At 36.7% G+C, this 14,789-nt stretch overlaps 1 protein-coding gene across 1 annotated transcript; it reads right to left on the reverse strand.

Annotated features, from left to right (window-relative positions):
* Positions 1 to 356: 356 nt before the first annotated feature.
* On the reverse strand, positions 357 to 12,133 carry LOC18433636 (26S proteasome non-ATPase regulatory subunit 6). Its single transcript, XM_011624793.3, has 8 exons — positions 11,814 to 12,133; positions 11,575 to 11,689; positions 2,838 to 2,928; positions 2,600 to 2,745; positions 2,272 to 2,491; positions 2,083 to 2,191; positions 1,730 to 1,898; positions 357 to 932 (listed from the first exon to the last, which is right to left on the reverse strand). The coding sequence occupies exons 1-8, from the start codon at positions 11,947 to 11,949 to the stop codon at positions 758 to 760; spliced, it is 1,161 nt and encodes a 386-aa protein (XP_011623095.1). The 5' UTR covers positions 11,950 to 12,133; the 3' UTR covers positions 357 to 757.
* Between the last annotated feature and the right edge of the window lie 2,656 nt (positions 12,134 to 14,789).

The following is a 14,789-nucleotide window of genomic DNA, read 5'->3' on the forward strand; positions in this document are numbered from 1 at the left end:
TAAATGATAAGAATAATTGGACCTCCATATACAAAAAAAAACGCTATTCCTCCACTCAAAAGTAATTACCATTTGATATTGAACAAGCAAGTCTTGAGAATGGAGTTGGAGTCAACGTGGTAGCACTACTTGTGCCCTAGCTAAAGTCTAAGCTTCCATTCTCACGTAAAGCCTTCAAAAACAAATAACAATTTTAAAAACGGGTAAGGGCTCGTCATCCCCTCTAAATTTACCGTAACAAAAAAATACAAGCAAGTCTTCCTTTCTTCCCATTCCATTAAGGTCATCCTAAACAATTGATCCCAACAAACCATCCAACAAATAAAATAAAAAACAAAAAATAAAAAAGATTCCTGTAAACAACGGTTCAATCTTTGCCCAAATAACAATATCCTCTAGAATACATTCCAATCAAATTCCAGTAGAGATAAAAATCCAAAACCTACACTAATGCATGGGTTGAAAGAACAACAATAACCTATTCTTTCTTTTTGAGAAAGTTAACCTTAAACAATAACCTATTCTTTCCTTTGCATTGATTCTTTCTTGCTTTAGAGGATTGAAAATAGACTAGAGGCTTCTGACCGGTCATTGACCCCATAAGTTACAAACTTGAGCAATAATACGAGTACGATTTCAAAACCCGAGAAGCTCCTCAGCCTCCTCAGCCTTACACTTTTCCCTCACGTCCATCACATGATAAATAAAACAAAAACCAGCATCTAAACAAGTAGAAGAAACAAAACAGCATAGAAACCTAAAGGTCAATCACTCGAGAGAGCTTTTGAATCCTGTTGAGCAGGAAGTCCCCTTGCTTGATGGTTGCCTGATAAAGGGCATTCTTTGCGTCTGGCCTATTTGTTTCCAAAACTCCGGCCACTTTGTCAATCTTGCAGTGGAGTTTTCCAGCAGCTATGAACCGTGAAAGTTCCCTGAAACAGAAGCAGAACACACAAAACTGGGGATAAGCACATTCAAAAGGAGCCAGTTCTCTCTACCACGATAATTAGTCATTAAATACCTTTCTTTCCATATTATTCATATTTCACATTTAAAAAGATAACATCATCATAAAACCTAGTTCACAGACACCACAACCTTTTAAATTCTCATACGTATATTTTTGTTTAATTTTCTTTTGGAAAAAGTTTATAGAAGATTGCAACATCATACTATAGAATTATGGTACACCTCAAAAATCTAGTAGAAAAGGAGTGTTCTGAAGTTGGAAAACCTTCTAAATCATCATTTCAACCTTGAGATGTATGGATATTATGAAAATCAAAAAGGAAATTTCAAGTCTTAAAAATAGCGTATCTTATAGAAAATTATCTGGACTGTATATATTTAATATTTTCAATTGTTTATAGATCTGCTTGATCCGTACTATTTATTTTGAAATTTTAAATTTCATAATTAAAGTTGAACATGAATTTTCAAACCATCATAAGGATTTTGACAATAGAGTTCCATCCTCCAGCAAAATTTAGAGGTGTGCCTTACTTGCATAGTATAACAATCCTCCCCCTTTTCTTTTTGACAATTTAATTTTCCATAGTAAGCATTTATTTATTTATTTTTCCACAAAAGCTTCCATCCTCCTTTGTCCAATTCGCAACTATCATGGTATTATATATATATATATATATAGTCCATGAAGCCTTCTATGTTTTTAAGAACCTTTTATTTGATCTCTAGTACTAACTGCCATGAATGAGTAAACACTTACACATCAATGAAGTCCACGGTTACTCCGAATTCCTTGGCCATAGCTTCCATTGTTACACTCTTGTATGATTCCAAGAATTGGGAATAAACCACAGTGCGCACCTCCCTCATGTAATACCGGAAGTGTGGCTGCAGATATCGGTCCAGTTTTATTCGCTCTGTCAAACCAGCTGAAAAGGATTTACAGAGTTAAGAAAACATGATCATAATCTAAGCATTATAACTCCTGCATATCTCCCGGTTGAATTCCTTCCCTTCTTCATGCATTCTCATACATGAGCCTAAGGCTAGCTATAAGAAGCTCTACACCAACTAAGATCACTACAAATGGTCTTGATAAAAGATGCTACGTACCAAATGCAGAAAAGAATGATTTGTACTGGCATCCGTAAAGCGAATTGAGAAACTCAGAAAGGTAAGGAATTTTTCCAATCACTGCCAAGATTTCTGGTGCATCCACTACCTGCCATATTCTAAATTATTACAACTTCAACAAACATTTTTTCAAGGAAAACAAAAAATAATCAACTGAAGTGCACATACCTTTTGCTTCAGAGAAACTCTATCCAATGATATGATGCTGGTGAGGACAGTGTAAAAAATGAAAGTATCATAAGGGAAAAGTTCATATGTTGTGAAGGTTGAGATTGAATCCAAGAAAAGGCTTGCTGCTTTCTTGAAATTCCTCGTAGACATGCAGTACAGACCTTCATACACCTTCAACCGATTTTTCCTCTCCCAGTCACCTCCCTCCTCAAATAGGCTGGCCATTCAGAAACAAAGGAAAAAAAAAAAGTCTTGGTAACCTTTAGCATTTACTCAGAAAATTAAACAATCTGAAAATTTGTGAAAATATTCAAAATACACTTACTTCTTTGCCTTATCAATGCTTTTGGAAATAAGGTCAAAATCCATATAAAAGAATCCCAGCTGTAAAGTGTAGAAGACTAGATCCATCTTTTGACCAACAGCAACTGTTTTCCCTTCTGTCACTTTGAGTTGCTCAAGTGCCCTCTCCTGAGGCATGCCAAAATTTAGGCAAGAAGAAGCTTAAAAGGTGTAAATTTGAGAGAAATAGCTAGCTCAAGTAAAACTGAGAGAGGCAATACTTTGTCACTGATGCGAATGTAACAGAGGGACTTAGCTAGATGAGCTTCTCGCACTTCACTTTCACCCAGATTCTCTTCGGCATCAGCAATTCTGCATAGGCACAGGGTAAATGCTGCAGCTTTATGCAAGTTGAGAAAAGATAACACGAGAAGTGGATTTATAACATGGATCCAATGTAAGTAATCATCCAATATGGACAGAAAAGAATATGCAGTGCAAGCAACATAGTCTACAAATGACCAGCAATCCAATTGAAAAAAAGACCATCATATCCAAGCTTGTCATAGAATATCAAGAAGAAACTCATGTTGCAAAACCAATCGACTTCAATATGCAACCTATGCAAAGTAACCATGACCAAGTTAAGAATCTTTAACATTTTGTCAATTGCAAATTTGATCACCTTGAATAAGTGTAACTGATTTAAGTGGTCTTTGTATTTGACATGAGCGATTTAAAAACTCAAATTCAGATTAACTGGCTAAGTCAAACAATTAACTTAGAAAGATGCAGCCAGTTTATCAAATTCTTGTGTCAGGAATTTTAAAACAATTCTAAAATGGAAATTGAACCCCACTCTTCACCCAATTCATACAAGAATGCTACCAATAGTTACTCCATTTTGGCAGTCGAATTTCAAAGATGTTTAGAATGCAAAACCTAGGAAATACCTTACCCTAGCCATCCTAGACCCATTTTTATCCATCACCCTTAAAGGAACTGCCAATACCAGTTTGACACCCTAGAAACCTTGAAAATGACCCTTAGACTAATTTCCTTCCTAAAACATAGGAAATCCCATAGCAGTGTTCCAAAAAACAGCCGGTGGCACCTAGGCACCCGGAGGGGTCTAGGCTGCCCAGGTTCAAAAGGTAGCAAGAGGTGTATAGTAATCTTGGTTTAGGTCCAAATTTTGTATAAAAAATGCATATTCATACATTTTTTGTAACCCAAAAAAAAATGCCCCACCCAATGGGTATTTTTGCACCTAGACTGGCACAGTCCCCTAGGCACCCCAATGGATACTAGGCAGAGGCCCAAGGACAGGCCCCATAGTCGGTCCACCCAGGCCTGGGTAGTGCGGCGAGGCCCCCTAGTTCGCCTAGGCGGCCGCCTAGGAGCTAGGTGGACCGCTTTGTGAATCAATATCCCATAGGCTTCCAATCTCTTCAAGAATCGCTCAATTCAAATACACAATTTGAGAGAGATGGTTCACATACCAAAGAAATCCTATATTTCTAGTTTGGTCCTCTGTACAGCACAGTGTGCCCCCCATGGCACATAATGTGCTCTCTATGGCACATGATATTTTGCCAAAATGACAGAACACATAAACAAACATGTCACAAATAGATTTCTTATTTTTATTTTTATTTTAATTTGTTTTAAGATCCCAGAGTTAGACACCCAACTTGGGGTGTCCGAGCAGACTTGCCCAATTAGTACAATACCGGCAGAAGTCATGGGAGAGAAGAAAATAGTAACACAACTAGTCCTGACTTGGTACGGGAGTTCTTTAGAGCGTGAGAGATTCGAGTTTCCATCTATGTTATTGTCTTATAGGCCAATACCAAGTTTACCAATGTGAGCGACTCTACCACCTCAAGAAGTTCAAAGTTACGCCTTGTTCTAAAGCCTATCTGCAGAAAAATGAAAAAAAATCAAATAAAATGAAAAAAGTAAAAGACATGGCAGAAAAGAGCCTAAGAAGGATGAAGACCTTAAACTTTCCCTTAACTTGTCCAAAGCACAGGTAAAAGAGGTGGGTTGTGTTAGGTATGCAGCCAATGTACTCCATGAACTTTAGAGGGATGCACTGGAATGTAAAGGATTTAAAATTTGCTGGACAACCACAGCCCCGATTTTGGCCCCAAATTCATTATAAGCCTATCCTAAGAACTTTAGCTCTGCTTTGGACAAAAATAACCTTGAAACAGCACCAAAATCCTAATCCGAACCTTGAATTGTATGGTTGGAATTTTGTAACTTTCTCAATTCATGTAAAAAGTAGGGTGAATTAGGGAGAGGACTCCAAGAGTTTTCCAACAGATCAGAAATCATTTGAATCGGATGTTCTATTGAAAATTTAACAGTGGAGATGGTGCAAAATTCTCAAATCGCACATTTCGGATAAGCATCACACATCCAAAGTTATCCAAGTTCTATTGAAGATCTGGAAAACAATCTTGCAGGATGCCAAAAGAGAACGATATGAGTCAATCCACTTGCAATTGGAATTCCAAATTGGCCACTTTGAGCTCAAATAGTAAGAACTTTGTCAAAATAAAGAGCATTTCATCAGCTTTCCAACTGTCCAAGAATCATGTGATTATGACATTCCGATAGAGAGATAAGGCAAAACACTACAAAATGCAAAAATAATAAAACACAACCCTGCCTGCACTGTTATAACACAGTATCCGCCACCATAACACATAACCAGGCTATACACTGCACATCACGTGAATACCAGGGGGCGTGCAGCACAAACTGTGCCAAATTTCTTCTAGGAGCTTCTAAAAGCATGTGCTATAGAATTTGGATGAATTTAACGTGATTTGATCCCAACATCGGCCCATCATGCACTACAAATACCCAGGCTATCAAGTTTAGAGAGGAGAGATTAAGAAAGCAAGTTCAGAGCCTTCGCTTAGTTTCCAAAAGCCCTCTCTCAGTCCCAGCAAACCCTAGCTCATCTGCAGGTTCCAAAAAACCTAGTTTAGGTCCCCGTAGCCTTAATTAGCTCCAATTACCAAGAAAATCCTAAATTCAATATTAAACCTAGGCTTCCAGGCTTATATCAATTCAACCTTAAATTTTCCTTCCAATCTTCGATTCTTCAAGATTCTAGCTCAATTAAAGTTTCTCTTTTAAGTTGGAGAAGGCTAACATACCAATTCCGCCAATTTGATCCAGCCTCATGTTCAAGAAGACGGAGGTGGCCGCGGGCTGTGGGGGCTAATATATATACATAAAAATAAATAAATAAATAAATAAAATCTTTTGGAGAAAGGAGAGTCTCATATGTAATTCCATCACCTTTACATTAACAAGGTTGTCATTTCAAAGTAAGGCCCTTCTTTTTATGTTCCTTTTCTCTTTAAATTATTTGAACTTCATTCATTTTTTAAAATAAAAGTGGTACAAGTAAACACTCTAGAGAGTATTCTTTTTCTTCTTTTTTTTTATACCGTTAACATTGTATTGATGGAAAAGAGAGGCAAACAAAAGTCACCAAGAGGTGACCAAAGTAAGAGAGCGAGAGGGAGAAGAGAGAAAGCCACCTAGCACAGTAGGGGTAAAAAAGAGAAAAGCAAGGCAAGAAAATAAATGAACGAGGCCTTAAGCCACCTAACGCAGGAGGGGCTACAAGACCCCAACCCCAAAAACAACTCGAAATATGTAACACTCTAGAGAGTATTCTTGTGAGACGTTGTATGACACCATACTGCTTTTGTCCACATGGCTTCCCTCCCTCTCCATTGACAGCACTCCTCATAAAACTCCTCAATGCACATTCCCCTCTCTCTATCTCTCTCACTCTCTCTCTTCACATTGTTTCCTCTCTCTATCTCTCTACACTCTCTCTCTCTCTATAATGTTTCCTCTCTCTCTCCACCATGTCCATATCTCTCTCATGGCAATAGACTGTTGGGGATAAACAAAGTCAGCAAATTTTCCCGCACTGGGCTGCATAGTCCTAGTGCGGAATGGTGAGGCCTCCCAGCCGCCTAGGTGACTGACTTTTGAACTTAGATCCAGCCCCAACGTTAAGTGCTAAGCTTATGACCCCAATTTGGTAAGCTCTCTCTCCTCTCGTTCGTTTAATTATTTTTGCTCTCTTTTATGCTTTTAATGGTTTTGTCTTCTTAGATTCGTCTTAATTCAATTTTTATAATAAAAATACAAAAAAATAATTTTATTGAGGTCTTTGATGAGATCTAACCCGTGCAGCTGGTAATTTACAAAGGAAAGGACGTAAAATTGATCCTCTGTGAATTGCAATTTGGCTGGACCCAAATTTTCAAATATTCCTCATCTGACGGTCAATATTTTTTACTAATGAGGTTTTCTTAGTTTGCAAACAGAAAATCTCAAATTTTCCGTCCAAGATGTGCATATAAACACTATCACGTAGGAAGAAACCATCCAATAGTCAAATCAACATAAATATTATTTGGTAAGAAAAACTCAAAACACATACTGAGTTTTAATTCTAGAACTCGCCCATTGACGAGCCTAGTTGACTCATGCAACTTTTCCGACTCAAGTCCAACTTTGACCCATATGGACAAGTCAGGTGCAAGGATCACAACCTGGACAATTCATTAAAGTTACATTGCAACAATGGCCATTGGACTAAGTCTTACAAAGACTTAGTTGAGTTACTCATTCACAGTGTGAGTCATACAAGTGGCTTTGAGTCTTTCAAAAAATAGGGCATGCTTCTTATTCACGGTCTGAGTAGAGTTGACTTTTGCAAGTCACAGATTGACATGCACAGTCTTTTCGCCCTGCACATAATTCCTGGACCATCAATAGCTTCCATTGAGTTCAGGTATTCAATCAATTCACTTAGGATTTATGATCCTTGGTAAGATCCGTTCAAAATCAAGGGATCCTTTTCTATCAGATAGGAAGGTCCTTTGCACAAAATGTATTATCGCTGGATCATAACATATCACACACTTGATGATATAAATGTCTCACTCTTTATACAGTTCATCTTTCCACATGCATCAGATCATATTTATTCCATGGGAGTAGTATCCAAAAATCTTAATGAAATGAAACCCGTGCAATTTTTAAAATCAAAGCATGCTTAGTAACAGTTTCATCCACTAAATTAAATGACGGATTCAATTCATCATTAAGGCCTTCTATATTTTTCTTAATATTAATATGTAGGGGGATCCCATATGTTAAAAGGCATTGAATACTATCATCATCATCATCATTTAGCATTTTCTCAATTAATTGGGATCGGCTATATGAATCCTGATTTTCCATTCTACTCTATTAAAAGCCATATCCCCAGTGAGGCCATTAGTCCCCATTTCTTTTCGGACTACTTCCAAACACGTCCTTTTGGGCTTACCCCCTACCCCTTTTCAGTCCTTCCACTTGAAATAACTCGCACCTCCTAACAGATATTGTACTTGGTCGGCGCCACATATGGCCAACCCACCTAAGTCTATTTTCTCTCATTTTATCGCCTATTGTTGCCACGCCTAAATTCTCTTGAATAGATTCATTTCGAACTCTATCCCTTCTTGCCTTGCCACTCATCCATCTCAACATCCTCATCTCCGCTATACTCATTCTATGGGTATATTGTTTTTTGTCGGCCCAACATTCCGCCCCATAGAGCAGAACTAGTCTCACCACTGTGAGACTATTTATAGTATGAGACTATTTATTTTTTATACAAGGAGGTCACAATCACTTTAGCTATTGGACATGAAATCCAATAGATAAAAGTGCGACACAACAATTGAGAAATGTTTTTGGACTTGGTGCCCAAACAATGATACATCCTCAACCACCCGATATCAAATCCAACAGCCAATGATGATTGTGACCTCATTGTATCAAAAGTAAATGGTCTCATTGTATACATTTCCTATGTTAAATATATAAATCAACTACCATAAGATAGTCACAACCACTTAGTCCTTTTCCCAAGAAGCTCCTTTCTTGAGTAGGTCACCCTTCTATCACCAAAAGACAAATTCTATGTAAGAAGCTAGGACTAGCTTTTTATAGATAGGATAATAAACAAATGAGTCTGAGAGAATGACACAATGAAAGTGGCAGACTAACTTTACCAATCCTGAATATAGCCAAAGCATATTGATAGTTGATAATGCAATTTTCGCCTACACTTCAATAGCCAAGTGATTGTATACCAAAAATCTCGATATCATTCCTAGCAATAATAGTTCTTTCAAAATTTGTCTAGAGACCACAATAATTAGATTGTTAACGATACTAGAGATCATCTCCTCGTCAATGTCTTTCCAATTTGGTCTAGCTCTGTACAGCTATAACTTTGGAATAAGCACACGTTGTTGAGATAAAAACAGTACTATGCATAGCATTCCATTGATCCACAGAGTTGAAGGAGGTAGAAGAGCTTAGATAGAGTATTCAGAATGCACTCCTAACAAACAAAATCATGTCCACCTCATTTATTAAACTTTGCTCTTGTTGCTTCTTTTTTTAGGTGAAACTTTGCTCTTATTGCTTCATTTGTTCTTGGCTCCATACAAGCATACTGTATTTCTCAAATGTCACTGCTGTAAGTCAGTTAGGCAGCTACCTTAAACAAGGCAATGTCATCACATCTTTATTGACCAAAGTAATACATAAAGTGGAGGCCCTCTAGGATTGCGTTTTGCCATTTATTACTACAGTATGGAGTCATAGTATCCACCAACCATCACTGAAACGAGCAGAAGTTACACCTTTGCAATCTTTTCCATCTAGCTTGTAAAAAGCTGAATCAAATCAGTAACAAGAATTTCATTCGAAGCAATGAATGGAATAGGAAAATTCGAAAACAGTTACTCCTTTAATAATACGACAACGATAAATCAAGCATAGGAGGAAGGATGAATGAGAATTTGGCACCACCTTTTCCTATAGTTAATTGTGTTGTACTTTCATTTATGTAAGGATGTACAAGTATACCAGGATAAAAAGAGCTTTCAAACTGAACGACTTGAACCGCTCAAAAAGACCAGGAAAAGAAGCCTAAGCACATAGGCCTTGGGTTGAGACCATGAGGTGAGCAGAGAGGATCTGTTGACACACTCTTTGGCAGCAAGCCCACCAACCTATTTGATTAGCAACATACTTGTTGGAGGATACTTGATAATCTATGACAGTTCAAAAAACTTGGACAAAGAGTTAATTTATTTTCTTATTTCGCTTTTTTTTTGTGTGTGTTTGTGCGCGTGGGTAGGGAGGAGCAGAGAGAATTTTGGAATGCATTGTTCTCAACAGACCTGTACTTCATTTTCACTTATCTTTTCTGATGGTTACTAAATGATCTGTATCTAGAAGAGAATTTCACACACATTGCCCTCAAAATGTTTTTCCTGTTGTTTTTTGAAGATACTGTTAACTTTTGATTGTAGAAAAGAAATCTACAAAACCAAAAAAGTGGAAAACAGGCAGCTCACAGGTTGGGGGCTCAGAGTACAAAAGTAAAATCCCGAGGTCGGAAGGGGAAGGAGAAAGGCACAGAAAATATAAGAAAGTGAAAACAATCGCCCATAAAACAAAATTCTCATGATGTGATAATAAGGCAGCCCACAAGCCGGGTGCTCAGAGTACAGGGTTCCCAAATTTGGGGAAGAAGAAGAAGGTGGTGAAAAAAGAAAAGGCGAAGGCAGCAAGAAGAAATAGCTGTGCCGGGCAGATCGCTCATCATCCAGTGAAAGGCCCTGGAAAAAAGAGAAACATAGTATTGGTGGAAAGAGAGCAACAGAGGTGAGAAAAGAGGGAAGAAGGATGAAAGGATTGTTTCAAGGTATTCAGGGAAGACAGATAAAGAAGAGTGGCAAGTGGTCAGGTAGATACTGGGAGGGTTAAGGAGGGGGAAATGGAGAAAGGAGTGCCGGTGGAGATGAGGGGTGTGAAACTAGAGTAAGAAGAAGGGGAAAGAATGAGGTGAGAGAAAGAAGAAAGTCCATCCATTTTTAAGCCTCAACTCTGATTAACATCCAAATCTCTTTTCTTTTTTTTGGTATTAATGGTTGTTGTTCGCAGGGTCAAATGTAGAACAGCAGGTATAAGTGGTACGTGTATTCATGTATTATGTTGCATTTATATATATTTAGTATGCACACAAATTCAAAGAATCCAGAAACCCCAAGTCTCTCTCTCTCTCTCTCTCTCTCTCTCTTCAAAGCCCCCCTGCACCAGTAAGGGGATTTTTTTTAATACTTTTCTAACCGTTTAAAGAATAGACTAACATAAGTTTTTTTTTCTAAAAATCTCAGATGGTGTTTCTCAGAAAAGCACTTGAACTCTAGCACTAGCTTCCAAACCATAACATAAATTCATTTCATAAGATCCACTTGAACTTCTTAGTCCGTTCCTTCTAGCATGCTCTATACCTTGCAAAACAGTGTTCTATACCCTCCACTCTTGCTACTATAGCCTGAGTTCACCATACTCCATTAAAAATCGAGGCCTTTTGCTGGATCACAGTGAACAACAGAGCTCCTAACTCAGGGCCATCTACAGCGTAGGAGTTCTCCTTTCGCTAGCCAATGTGCCCAATGTCCTCCACCCTGCAGGAACTAGAGCCAATCTTGGACCAAATATTTGACATCACTAACTCATTGATGGTTGTTTTCAAGCATGTATAGGGAAAGAAATTTTGTTGCTGATTACTTTTGCAAAGAGGAGGCTAACTCCCACAATTTTGTATCTAATGCTACATAGTGCTTGTGTTTTAAGCTATTTCATGGTAGTCGCCCCATTATGTTGCTATGGGGATTTTGTTTTGTTTCTTTGATCTCCATTTTTTACAGTTCTACCCATTCCGCTTTCCATGTCAAAAGTTGTATATGGCTATTGTCTATTAATACAGTCGCTTTTACTTAAAAAAAAAACATACACAGGTTTTCATTCTATCCCCAGAAGCAATTTGTAGAAATCAAAAGAGATGGCATTAGACGAGGAGAAATTGAGCAAAAGGGTAAGTTTAAGAACAAAGCTCACCTTTCATCAAGTTTCTTGAGTTCATCATCAATCTTAGATCTCATGGTGGCCAATATCCCATGATCAATCTCCCAACCCAATTCAACAGAGACGGACTCATAGAGCAGCGCCATATCTAAAATCATAGACAGAGAGAATCAAATCAGACAATGCAAGTATCAAATAGCACATTTACACAGGTAGCAACAAAGGAATTGGAAAACTAGGGTTTGTAAGAAAGAGAAAGAGAGAGGATTTACCATCTGCTACAAGAGAAGCAAGGACCTCTTCTTTGAGACTAACTTTCTCGATATCGGGCACATCTTGACGGCGCAAGAGAAATAGCTTGTGCGCTAGGACAAGGTGAGGCTGCTGCTTCCCTTCTTCTCCCTCCATAGTTTCTCTCTCCCTCTAAGTAACACGAATAAGCCTCACAAATATTCTCTGTCTAGGCAACACGAACAAGCCTAATAGGCTCTCTCTAAAAGAGACGAGAAAACTCTCTCTCTCAGGCGTTTCATGAACTTTCACTGCAGTGTCCGTCCTGGGAATCACCCCTGCTGCTAACTTTCTGTATTGTGGAATGCAGTTGAAAACTGGTAGGGTAATTTCACCTGTTTGAGAAGGGCAAGCTTTCCATGCTTCCTTCTGTAGGAAGTTCTATCCAACCGCCGATGCTTCCTCGTCTACAGCATTGGAAGTTCTATCCAACCGTTCATTCTGAATGGAGGGTTAAGATTGCTCCAATCACAATGCCTCGTCTTTATAGTATTTTACTTTTAATTTTTTTTATAAATTATTTGGACACCAAATTTTAGACATCCATTCCTCTATTCAATTAGTACAAGCGAAAAATATATAAAAAATATTTTCAATAAAATAAAATGATCAAAATATCTCTGAAAGTTTCAAGAGGTATTTTGATCATTATATTTTATCGAAAAGTTATTTTTAATATTTTTTATAGATGCACTTCAATGAGAACATGGCAGATACCAAATTTCATATTCGTATAATTTGTATAAAAAAAACTAAAAATAAAATACTTTGAGACGTTGGATCTAAGATCAAACGGTAAGTGGCTCGCTTGATCAAAATTTGACGGCTGGATGGTAGGGGAGGAAAGAACTTTTACATTGTAGGGAAAGCGTAAAAACATTTACCGTTTGAAAATAGGAAAGTTGAAAACTACTTGTAATATTGTTTATTGTTTATTATGTATTTCATTGATATGATATGGGTAATGGAGTGTTTTTTTAAAAAAAATTATAATTAAATAAGAATCCTTTCATTCATCTAACATAATACCAAAAATATAAATAAATTAAAAAAATATCGATATTTATATAAATATTGAAAAATATTATCATCAAGTCCATTCTCTGAAAGCTAATCATTCCATATTGCCACCACACAACAACACCATTACATTACAAAAGATAAGTTTATATTTTTTGAAATAATAACATGAAAGCAACCACTGAAACAAAGATAGGTAAGTTTCTCCTAATTACTTCAAATACCTTTTATAAAGATTACTAAAAATATAATTAGATTCAAGAAATACCAATATTTACATAAATATTGAAGAAAATTGATTTTCTTAATATAAAAAAACAACACAATTTTGTCCGGACTGACTCGAAAAAAAAAAAAAAAAATCAATTGCAAGCATCCCCCATTCAACAAGGAGATCAAAAGATTGAAATTGACCAAGATGAATGGGATGTTTTAAAGATTGCAGTTAGTACCTCTCTCAAAACAAAAAAAAACGATTGAGAATATGAACTCATTTCCAGTTTGAGAACAATTGTGATAGAATAGATAGGGCCTTCTAGATCCACCACATGCAAGAGACTTATGAATAATACAGAGAGACGGTAAAGATCAATACATAAAACAATTAGTCCGTGCAAATTTCATCCTACAACAGTGCTAAAAAAGATTTTAATCTATGAAATCTGGTCAATGGAGAAGACACAAAAAAACAATTTCCCAAAAAAAATTTCCATCTTTGCCACAAATTGTTGATTGTTGACATACATTTGAAGCATCAAACAATAGAAACTCTTATAGAGACTAATTATTGATTTTATGTAAGCCAAAATAACATGAACGAGTCAAATCAACCTATAACTTTACTAATTTTTTATGGAAACTATAGTAACAAAGAACGAATCAAATCAACATAATCTTACCTACTCAAATCCATGTCCATATCTTTTGCCTGTAAAATGTTTACTGTTGTGAGAATCTTTTACCTACCAAACCCTACTTTTACAGGACATCAGAAAAAATGAAAGCGATTTATTTCATCGAAAAATAGGTCAAACCCTTTTTTTTTTTTAAGAGACAGATATTGCTCTTATTTGAACACAGTACGAGAAAGATGCTGACTTCGAATAAGGAGAGAGAGGTTACTCTAAGTTAGATGCTCCAAGAGAGATAAATGTAGTAGTTTTGCACAAAGTTGTTCCAAGTTTGTTGCTCCGAGAGAGAGAGGTAGCAGATTTGATCGCAAAGGTTATCGGCACGGCTTGCTTGGAGAGAGAGCACAAAGAAGGGAGGCTCGAAGAGGGACAGAGACGAAAAGTTCAGTTAGCAGCGAAGGGAAAGCGAAATAATTAAAGCAAAAAATTTAAAAAATTTATATAGAGCAGAGGCTCTAAACAATCAAATTGGAGCCTACATCAAAAATTTCACTAGAAGAGGTTGTTTTGATACCCAAACATCCTCAAATTGATCATCTCGAAATCAAGATACATGGACATGGGAAAAAAATGGATTTCAAGTTTTGGAAGTAGTATATTTTGTAACACATTTTTGGATCATTTACTTTCAAGATTTTCAAGTTTTCAAAAATATGTCGATCTACACTATTTTTTTAGCTTTAAATTTTTATAAATAAAGGTGAAAATATATTTAAAGGCTATCACAAATATTTCTAGTATTGAAACCGTATTTCTCAACACTATTTGAAGGTAGGCTCTAATTTGATTGTTTAGAGCCGCGATGCAAACTGCACCCTTACCCTACTCATTTTTACAAAATATCTAAACAGTAATCCTAAAAATACACCTTTTTGGAAAAACTATACCATTTCGGAAAAAATATTTTGGAGTTTCTTACTAATTTCTTTTAAAGAATATAGGAAAATTTACCACATATATTACCTTCAAGAGATGAACAATTTAACATTTACTACCAGCCCATGCAATATACAGAATCTTAGAAAT

Source organism: Amborella trichopoda, chromosome 12 (genome assembly GCF_054954075.1).
Source record: "Amborella trichopoda isolate Santa Cruz 75 chromosome 12, AtrichopodaSantaCruz75HAP2 v2.0, whole genome shotgun sequence".
Lineage (NCBI taxonomy): Eukaryota > Viridiplantae > Streptophyta > Magnoliopsida > Amborellales > Amborellaceae > Amborella > Amborella trichopoda.

Excerpts from the sequence above, each read along its gene's own strand:
- LOC18433636 (XM_011624793.3), bottom strand. The coding sequence starts at position 11,949 with ATGGAGGGAGAAGAAGGGAAGCAGCAGCCTCACCTTGTCCTAGCGCAC. Across the intron at positions 2,746-2,837 it reads ACATTCGCATCAGTGACAAA|GAGAGGGCACTTGAGCAACT; the intron begins GTATTGCCTCTC and ends GGCATGCCTCAG. Across the intron at positions 2,492-2,599 it reads AGCATTGATAAGGCAAAGAA|CCTATTTGAGGAGGGAGGTG; the intron begins GTAAGTGTATTT and ends CTGAATGGCCAG.